The following is a 10,264-nucleotide window of genomic DNA, read 5'->3' as shown; positions in this document are numbered from 1 at the left end:
CAGAGAGAATCATTGGTTCTAGCCTGCCCTCCATCCTGAACTTGCACACCTCCAGAGTCAGGAAATGGGCAGGAAAGATCACTGCAGACCCAACACAACCTGTTCCAACTCCTCCCCTCTGGTAGGCGCTACAGAGCACTGTACGCCAAAACCACCAGACACAGGAACAGCTTCTTTCTGCTGGCCTTCACTCTGATGAACAATTAATCAGACATACTGCACCTCCATTTGCATTATTTGCACTATTACCACAATTCTGCATTAATATCCCAAATCCATTGTCTATTGTCATTGTTGTTGCTCTCATGTTTATATAAATTCTTCGATATACATTTATATTTGTATTGTACATAGTAGTTAAATGTTTATGCTTAGTTTCTCTACTTTGTTGTCTTTAATGTCTTTGTTTTTATATTTTTCTTGTTTATTTGTATATTCTATCTATGTGCGTTGAGAGCAATGTGTAAACCGGAGTCAAATTCTATGTATACATGGCCAATAAAGCTGATTCTGAAACCCCATTCAAGTGAATGGAGCAATTTAGCTAAGTTTTTTGCGATTTTTGGGAAAAAAGGCTGGATGAATCTCTGAGAAAAGTCACAGCCCACCATTCCCGATCACGCCGCACGTTTTGATGTATTTTTTTCCAAAAAGGCTGTAAAACAGCCTTGTGCATTACTGACTATAATCCTGCGGGCTTATAGTCAGTGTGGCTGTATTTTGCCTGTAGTCCTGGTCACATGCATACCTCTGGTTACATCTGTATCCTCACAACAAATGCTTTCTTCACTTGGCTCTGTCTGTCATTTCTCACAAATGTACCTGTAAAATAGAGAATACTCTCTATTTTACTCATGGTTCAGAGTTTATCATTATTATAAATACTGAGCTAATAATGAATAGCATTATTTTGTATCAGACAAAGCTGTAATCTTGGTTGCAGATGTTGTTAGTTTCACCCAATTTCTGAAATTCCTGCTGGAACATGTGCTGTGTTCACTTTTTGGTTCTTAAACTTTTAAGTAGGTAAATATTTAAAGTAAAATGTTCTTAAGCCTCCATGTAGAGACACACGGCCATGTGCAGCCATGTAGATGGTATTAATTGACAGGCAGCCCCGCAAACGCAGGCCAATCGGAGCAGACCGAGCTTTTTCGGGACAGGGCCTTAAAGAGACAGGCACTGAACCACAGCTTTTCAGATGGAAGGTAAATAGGCATATACAATATGAGAAGAATAAAATATTTTTTTAGCATTACAGCATACATGCTCTTGTAGAAAAAAAATCAAAATACATGTATGAACCTGAAAGATTTGAAAAATATGTGACCTTTCACAAGGGTTAAATATCTGTAAGCCACCAACCAATGGAATAATCATGAGCTCACATTCAAAGCCAACCCTAACCAAAATCAACTAGACTGTTTTGTCTGTTGAAACCTATAGGTTTCTTGGATCTAATATCTCCCAATCTGCAATCTTGTAAAAAAGCTAAATTACTTTTACCAATTTTACCAGAAATTTAAGATCCACATATCATGACAATGTAATTTTGAAAATCTTTTTAATGAAAATAGTCCTTATATATGACATTTTAATTCATAATCACTAGAATAATAGGACAGGTGTCTGCTGAGGACCGGTGTGTTGTCTTTATTGTTAAATGCAGACAAAAGGTGGAGGCATATCTTCAGGAATAAATCGCCCTTGATGCTGCTGCAGTGAGGCCTCCATCCGAATCCTTTATTCAACACCTTTCATGAACTCAAGGAACTCTGTCAGAGAGAATGCACAAAGTCAATACATACATACACATGTGTGTGTGTGTGCGTGTGTGTACGTACGCGTGTGTGTGTACGTGCGCGTGTGTGTGTGCGTGCGCGTGTGTGTGTGCGTGCGCGTGTGTGTGTGCGCGCGTGTGTGCGTGTGTACGTACGCGTGTGTACGTACGCGTGTGTACGTGTGCGTGTGCGCGCTTACGCGTGTACGTCTGTGCGCGTGCACGTGTGCGCGTGCGCATGTACGTCTGTGCGCGTGTGCGTGTGCGCGTACGCGTACGTGTGCGCGTGTACGTGTGCGCGTACACGCGCGTGTGTGTGCGTACGCGTGTGCGTACGCGTGCGTGCGTACGCGCGTGCGTGTGCGTGCGTGTGCGTGCGCGTACGTACGCGTGTGCGTGCGCGTACGCACGCGTGTGTGTGCGTGCGCGTACGCACGCGTGTGTGTGCGTGTGTGTGTGCGTGTGTGTGTGCGTACGCGTGTGTGTGTGCGTGTGCGTACGCGTGTGTGTACACGTGTGTGTGTGTGTGTGCGTGTGTGTGTGCGTGTGTGTGCGCGTGTGTGTACGCGTGTGTGTACGTACGCGTGTGTACGTACGCGTGCGTGTGTACATGCGTGCGTGCGTGTGTACATGCGTGCGTGTGTACATGCGTGCGTGTACAGGCGCGCGTGTGTGTGTGTACAGGCGCGTACATGCACGTGTGTGTACAGGCGCGTACATGCACGTGTGTGTACGTGCGCGTGTGCGTGTACATGCACGTGTGTGTGCGTATACGTGCGCGCGTGTGTGTATTTAATTAATTAATTATAATTTTTTTTGTATTGAAGATATGACATATGATTGATTCTCCTCATTCCAAAACCCAGTAGAATTGACAAGGTCAGGTGTATCACATCCTGAGCTTGAGAGAGCGATCATTCACGCTTTTCATATCATCCCGACTACAACACTGCAATTGACAAGGTTCAGTACAGTAACTCACATTACACCCTTTTTATTTTCCTTACATTGGCTTCCCATTAAGTTCAGGATTTACTTTTAAGGTTGTCCAGCCTTTCACGGATATTTCTATGAAAACAGCAATTTTCCTCCGTTCTAAAAAAAAATCCATCCACACAAGATGAACTATTATAACTTGGTTAGGGAACAAGAACCACGCCCCAAACATATCTCATTTACTCTGCACAAAGTATTTAAACACAACTGACCCATTGACTTCCTCTTTGACTCAGCTTCAACATCCTTCCCCCAACCCCTTTTTCTTTCTATATTTCTCACTCACTCACACGTATGATTACAGGAACCACAAGGGACTCTGCATAATCAGAGCTTCTGAAGAGACAGTCTCCACTCCCAGTTCCTACCAGCCACTGGACGTCAGCTGTCCATCATTACTCTCCTCCATCCATCATTCCAAGACCCGCTCCTAGTTTGAGGTGGGTGTGGTCACATGGCCACGGTGGGCGTGACCTCAAATATATTACTTTCAGTGTCAAAGAACAGTATAGTCCTGCAGACCATACACAACGCTTTGTTTGGATCTCATAGGGCAGAAATGATCCACAGGTATTTACCTATCCACTCCTGTCGGTACTGATAGGGGGCAGCTGTGGCTCAGAGTTAGAGTGGATTGTCTACCAATTGGAAGATCGGCACTACGATCTAAGACACTGAACCCCAAATTGCTCATGATTGCTGTGCTATCAGTGTTTGAATGGGTCCTGATGTGCAGGTGGCATCTTAAGTGGTAGCCATCAGTGTTTGATTGTGTGAATGGTGACTTGTAAATGGACTTGTAGTATAGCGCTTTTCTAGTCTTCCTTGGGTGACTGGCATGTAGTGTTAAAGTGATTTGAGTGGCTGGAAGACTAGAAAGGGACTATACAAATGCAAGTCCATTTACCATTACCATTTACTTCCAGAAACATTTTGCTGTTTGGCTGGATCTTCAGCAGGTCCCAAGACACTGGGCCCAATTTCAGCAATGGATGGTTTGATTTTGTACGGTCAATGTTTTAAATCAACATCGTAATAGCTATGTATCACCATTGTACACAGCTAAAGAACCACAGTCATAACTCATCTAGACTACAACAGTACCCGTCTGTGTAAAATACAGAAATAATATGTAACATTCAGTTTTAAGTTTTTAGGCTGTAACTAATCAAATCTCAGGATTAGTCTAATTTTCATTACAAACAGAACAAGATTCAGGATTCAGGACAACTGCTCCTTATTTGGGAATTTTCCCAATTGTTCTCGCATTCTGTTCCTCAATCACATTGCACATTGTGTAAACTGACAGCATAATTGAACAGAGAGCAAGAAACAATTTGCTTTGTGTGTTAAACTATAATAAAGGAGTTAAAAAAACTGAATTAGTAGTTCATTACTGTGGTCTTCTGAGAGGAAGGTAAGAGTACCTGTACCTTCATATGTAGTAAAAAGTCCTGTAAGCAAGGTTATTTAACCATGTCTGCCATTACTAGATGTATGTATGCCGCCTTTGTTTCCCTGTCTACACTCTGTTCTCAGTGTCAACACTGAGAACAGGGTTTCTAAAAATCTTCACTTTGGCTAGACTTTTTTAAAAGTTCAGTTTTCAGTGACCTAAATCGCCATTTGGGTGTGTAATGCCTAAAATGCATAGAAAAAACTGTTTACAAAAATACCCCTCTACTTGTGGACAAGGCCTTGATTTTCACATATAAAGCCCTGCACGGTCAAGTACCTGAGACCTTCTCCATCCTCATCTCACCTGTAGGTCACTTGGTTTTCTGAATCTTTGATTATTTTGAGTGTGACTCTCTCAATGACAAAGGAATGCTCATAAATGTTGTGGAAGTTGATGGCAAACAATGTATTATTTTGTTCAGTTTGAAGGATATGTTTCCTGCCAAATTTAATTGCAAATGTAAAATCTTTGCATTTGAACGTTGAAGGATATACAGTTGGTGTCTGTTGTGTTACTAATGTGCTTGCTCCCGTACCATCATAATCAATTTTTCCATCATTGTTTTTGTCCCCATCCTTCATCAGCTCCTCAATGTCATCTTCTGTGATGGCCTCTCCAGTGGACTCCAACATGGTCTTCAGCTCTTCTAAGTCTATGTAGCCATCTCCATTCCTTAACACAAAAGAAAGAAATCAGGTTTTATACTCATCCAGAATATCTTTTGAATGGACAGAACAGTTTAATATCAAACTGTTCTGACTGTACTGTGCTGAACCTGATCATGCCTTCTAACAGTGTATTCTAGTGAAGTTTTGGCTATTAAAGTCACCAAAAGAGCTTTGTTTGACTTTAGAAAATTTGCAAATAGCTTAATAATTCAAAAAGTTTAAAGATTACAAATATGAAGTCATTTCAATTAAAATATTGTCATTATTTTATGTTAGTATTATGTTGATTTATTTTTAATTAAGGTGGCTCAGCGGTAGAGCAGGGTCATCCTTTAATCAGAGGATTGGCAGTTCGAGCCCCGGCTCTGCTAGTCCATGTCGATGTGTTAAAGTGTTAAAGCACTTTGAGTGGTCGGAAAACTAGAAAAGCGCGATACAAGTACAGTCCATTTACCATTAACTCAGTAATGTGTCTTTTGAATTTTGGAATAGCTCTGTGCAGTGTGTGAAAAGAAATACAACCTACTTGTCAAACATGCGGAACAGTTCAGCCAACTCCTCCTCTGATTTTCCTTTGCTCTCCTCCTTCATGCAGCGGACCATCATAACCAAGAATTCATCAAAATCGACTGTGCCACTGCCTGTGAACACACACCATGCTGTTATAAAGACTCTATATCATATTGTTATTAGATTTCCCAAAGTCCAGTTTTCCTAAATTTGCACTCAAGTTGTTTTAATGTTGTTAAAATCCTTTTATTATACTCTATGGCAACACATGCTCCTGATGGGATGTAAACGGCTTACATACCATCCTCATCCACTTCATCAATCATCTCCTGTAGCTCTTCAGGGGTGGGATTCTGACCCAGCATCCTCATTACCTTCCCCAACTCTTTGGTGCTGATGCAGCCATCCTCTGCATCCTGGATAAAGATGTCAAATGCAGCCTTGAACTCTAGAAGGGAGAGGGAATTTAGGTACTCATAACTACAATCGGAGAAATCTATGTGCACAATGTAAAATCACTGTCCCAATTACTGGGAAAAGAATGGATTTTATTAAAAGAATAGCTCCACTACAACCCAAGAAAATAATAATTCTTAATTTATTCATATACCACTACTTAATTAATTTGAGTCTGAACATTAAAATACAAATATATTATATAAATGTCTAAAGGCAATCAAACAATACAACATACATTCAGAATAAAGTTTCTATCATTTAACGAAATGTCTGGAAGTTATTAAGAATCTGTTTTGAAATTACACACCTGCTAAGTAAAGAAATTACTAAAATGATGAAATGAATACATTAAGCAAAGAATGGCAGTTGTCCACTTAACAAATATGGGACGATAGGAAGCAAATACAGTTAATTTCCCACTGTTTGTTTCATCCACACCTGAGCAATGATTAAGATTAGTCAAATATACCAGTAATGCATTAAAAACGTCATTTTTGTGACGCAACCTTTGACGAAACCATTCGAAACCGAAAAATATTGTTTCCATTATCTTATTTTCTCATTGCACAGCTCCTGTGTTCCTCAGTTGCTCTGCTTCCAGTGCAGCTTGTTTTAAGTAGAGCTTTTATCCAATCAGATTTCACCTCTGTGTCTCTAGGTAAGAACAGAGGCCCAGGCCTGCAGAGTCTCAGGTGCATCTATGTGTAGTTTAAGTGAATGGGGACGATATTGTTGATTGTCATATTCTTCAACCAATCAGATCTTTAGTTTGACATGTTGGGCGTATTCTTTGACGTGTCAGCACCTGCTAGCCGGCCTATAATGACGTCAGCATTATGTGCAGCTCAGTGTTCATGTGTAGCTCAGCCGCGAGGTGCAGAGTGTGCTGTGATTGGTCAGTGGGCGAGCACGTGACTATCGTGAAACGAAACTTAACAGCAGAGGCTTAGTCGGGTAGTGAATCACATCACGTGATGCAGCTCAGCCAATCAAATATGGGCATTCTGACAGATATACCACACACCATGACACAGGGGGCTGAGACGAGGAAAGACATTGCAGAGCAGTACGTACAATGTTCAAGTTGTGAAAGTAAAATCTTAAGGCGATCCCTTTGGGCCACGACTTGTCATTAAGGAATGATGGTGGGTCCCACAGCCAGACCAGCTGAGAACCACTGTCCTCCAAGAGCGCAGAAAACATATTTTCCTGAATATAAGCTTCTGCATTTTCCAAATGCTCTAGTACTATTCAAACGTATTGTAAGTCTCGTACCGAACGGTACGTACATTTAATACGTACATAGTTACAGCCTTAAACTAATAACTGTGGCGCCATCATGTGGTTATAAGTTAGTATTTCAGCTGTAGGACAACAGTGAAGGCCTAGGTATAAAATGCACGGCCCGCCACTGGTTTCAACTAATTGTGAAAGTCAATGAAAATTAGACTTTTCTATTACATAGTATTGTTAGCAGTAGCAGCCATACTTGTAGTTAATGAGTATTAGCAGTTTAGTTATATGATGGTAAATATAGAAAATGATAGTATTAAGAATAAGTATTAGCAGTAGTAGTTTCCTCACCATTTTTCTGTTCCTCTGTCAAGTTCTCAACCTTAAGGGGAACAAAATCAGTGTGTTCATTTTATTTTACCCCTCTACAGTTGGAGTATAACTTCAGGTCTGCAACTGTACTGACATTCTGTAGAACAGTGCAGTATGGCTGCAATGTCAGACTGCTTTCCTCACGTTCTATTCTTGTGTGGCAGAGTACAAAAGGGGGATTTTGGACACCGGTGCTGGTGTCTGGCTGGGTCATTTGTTTTATGAGCCATCAGCTGTCCCTTCTCTTCTTTCCCCTGAACTGTCCAGTGGTTCTTTGTTATATTGTCAGGCACAGACATATGAACTAAACACAGCAGCCGGTTGCTCTGTGTTGTATCTGAGCTGATCACACCTGTTTTTTCAATGTGATACACGTTGAAGGAACACACAATGTCTTGTTTTTGTGTGTTTTTTCAATGTGATACATGTTGAAGGAACACACAATGTCTTGTTTTTGTGTGGTGTCATGAGTGATTCCATTCAGTTCAATTAGTTCAATATTTGGATATTTTCACATTTTAGTTATGTTTTGAAATGGGCTATTTCTCCGGCATGCTGTTCTTCGAGTTTACTCCATACTGATGGAATAATGTCTTGTTTGTTAAAGCATTCATATTTCCATCAAAAAATATACCAAGGACAGGATGTCAGCATCCACAACAAAAGTAAAGCCCTGACTACAAGTAATAATTAAAATAAATTCCATTTTAAAAAATCTATTAAATGACCCCTTCCTTAATTTTTCCTAGATTTTTACATAGCCTTATCTGTCCAATACAAGGACTATATACAGACACTGTAAAATATACCTGTTGCCTAAAGTCAAAGCTTCAAAATGTTTTATATTGCAATCTACATCACTTGGTATAGCTAGTTATTCCTTCTTCTCTGATATTAAGGTTCTTTTTGTTAAGGTGAACAAAATAACTTATTATTTCTGACAATACAAACTCATCCAAGCACAAATTAGGAGAGCATCCAGTTGACAGTCTCAACAATAATTTTGTTGTATCTTCATGAAGGTAGCAGTTTCTGCTTTGCTATTGCTTTTCATTTTATGTAGTTTGTGGGTGCTTTTTTTTATGAATGTTAAACTTGATTTAGGAATTACAGGAGCAGCTGTTACTGTTAGCAGCTGTCACAGTGGCTTCAAAATCTCCTCAGAAATAGCGTACCAGAAAAGACAACACATAAAATGTATTGCAAGAGCGTGTTTTTATCTTTTCTTTGTTGAAGCACAACACACAAGGGCAGGATCTGTTCCAGGATTATCTCATACATGATTTGGAGTTATTCACCTCAAATTTAATCATAATCAGAAAGAGAAATATAACGGCGCCTTAACAACGGTACTCACCGCTGCTTTATATACGTCATCCATGGCTGCTTGTCTGTCCCTGCCTCTGACAAACCACTGCACTCACTGCTGCACACAGACACAGACAAATACTCCTAGCAATAGCTGCCTCAGTCTTTATTGTTGGAGTGGGGCACCAAAAAAGCTCCTGACCCATCAAGGGTGATGGAGGGAGGAGTAACAGTGAGAGAGAGAGATCTAGAAATAGGAAATAACAGAAGCTACCCAACAATAGTAAAACATTGACAGCAGCATCTAAGAGGAAATGCTCTGTTTGATATAAGTTGTCTCAGTGATCAGTTGAGCTCATTTTGATGAAACTCCATGTGTAATTTTTACATTCTACCAACAGGCTAAATTAAAATGCGGAAGTCTCTCTATAGAGCCAGTGTTTGGTTTGTCTGTTCTGGGCTGCTGTAGAAACATGCCGGTGCTACATGGTGGACTCAACAGCCTTTTCTAAGTTAACGAAAAACACAATTCTTAGTTTCAGGTATACATTACACATTAAATTAAACATATGAATATATATTATATTTTATTTCTGCCGATAAATCCCACTAAATGTTTCACAATGTGCCTTTAAAGACTAGACATGAGTACAGGTTTGTTGCTCAATTATTCAGAATTTTGTAGCTCTTGTGTAGCCCATACAAATGTGTGTGTAAACATCGAACAAAAAGTTCGGAAATTAGTGTTTGGTAGATTATTTCTCTGTTGTAACTGAACAGAAACAATGTACTGTACAACCGCGTCATTGAACTCTTTGTAATCAAATAAAGGAGGCTATACTTTGTATTTATATAGTGAACAGCAGCTTTGGTCAGTGAACTGCTTTTGTTTTTACACTTGCAGTAGCATTACTACTGTGTTAATTTTTCTATCGTGTCGTTTTTATGATATGGTTGATATTGTTCCCTCTGATATGAATATTATTTGAATGGTGCCCTTGAGTGTGTGGTGGAATGCATGTTTTAGCGCCGCAGTTTTGCTGGCACGTGTTGTCATGCTTTGTTGTCATATACAGTATATGTGACTGGTTCTTGTGAGTTTGTTCTTGTCATTGTGTTAATTATATTAATTTTGAATATATGCATTGTCCGTTCACGACAAAACATCCCGTCATGCGCGTATTCATGTATCTGCAATCTGCAGTTATTGTATTTATAGCCCTCATAGGTGTTGACCTTTGTGAGGAATTTAAGTATTCTTAGTGTTTGAGCTCATAACAGAGTGCAGATGCTCGTTTCCACCCTTCACCAGCTTATACAGTGCTTAATATCCCCTCCTTATGTATTTTTGAGAAAAAGCAGTATGTATGTTATTTTGGAAGGTTTTCAATATGTTTGGAAAATTACATGATGACCTATTTTTATTTTATGGCAACCCTAGTGGTGAATATAAAATGTCACAATATATTTACTTATGGA

At 39.8% G+C, this 10,264-nt stretch overlaps 1 protein-coding gene across 2 annotated transcripts; it reads right to left on the bottom strand.

Annotated features, from left to right (window-relative positions):
• Window positions 1-1,743: 1,743 nt before the first annotated feature.
• On the bottom strand, window positions 1,744-7,483 carry LOC116399322 (troponin C, slow skeletal and cardiac muscles-like). 2 transcript variants are annotated; one of them, XM_031876403.1, is made up of 5 exons: window positions 7,457-7,483; window positions 5,715-5,861; window positions 5,430-5,544; window positions 4,771-4,907; window positions 1,744-1,775 (listed from the first exon to the last, which is right to left on the bottom strand). In XM_031876403.1, the coding sequence occupies exons 2-5, from the start codon at window positions 5,782-5,784 to the stop codon at window positions 1,744-1,746; spliced, it is 354 nt and encodes a 117-aa protein (XP_031732263.1). In that variant the 5' UTR covers window positions 5,785-5,861; window positions 7,457-7,483. The 2 variants fall into 2 exon arrangements, with proteins under 2 accessions (XP_031732263.1, XP_031732262.1); XM_031876402.1 differs by lacking the exon at window positions 1,744-1,775 and having other exon boundaries at window positions 2,550-4,907.
• Window positions 7,484-10,264: the final 2,781 nt, after the last annotated feature.

Source organism: Anarrhichthys ocellatus, unplaced genomic scaffold, assembly GCF_004355925.1.
Source record: "Anarrhichthys ocellatus isolate YVR2014 unplaced genomic scaffold, GSC_Weel_1.0 scaffold108, whole genome shotgun sequence".
Lineage (NCBI taxonomy): Eukaryota > Metazoa > Chordata > Actinopteri > Perciformes > Anarhichadidae > Anarrhichthys > Anarrhichthys ocellatus.
Note: the sequence above shows the minus strand (reverse complement) of the source record. Positions and strands in the feature narration are given on the sequence as shown.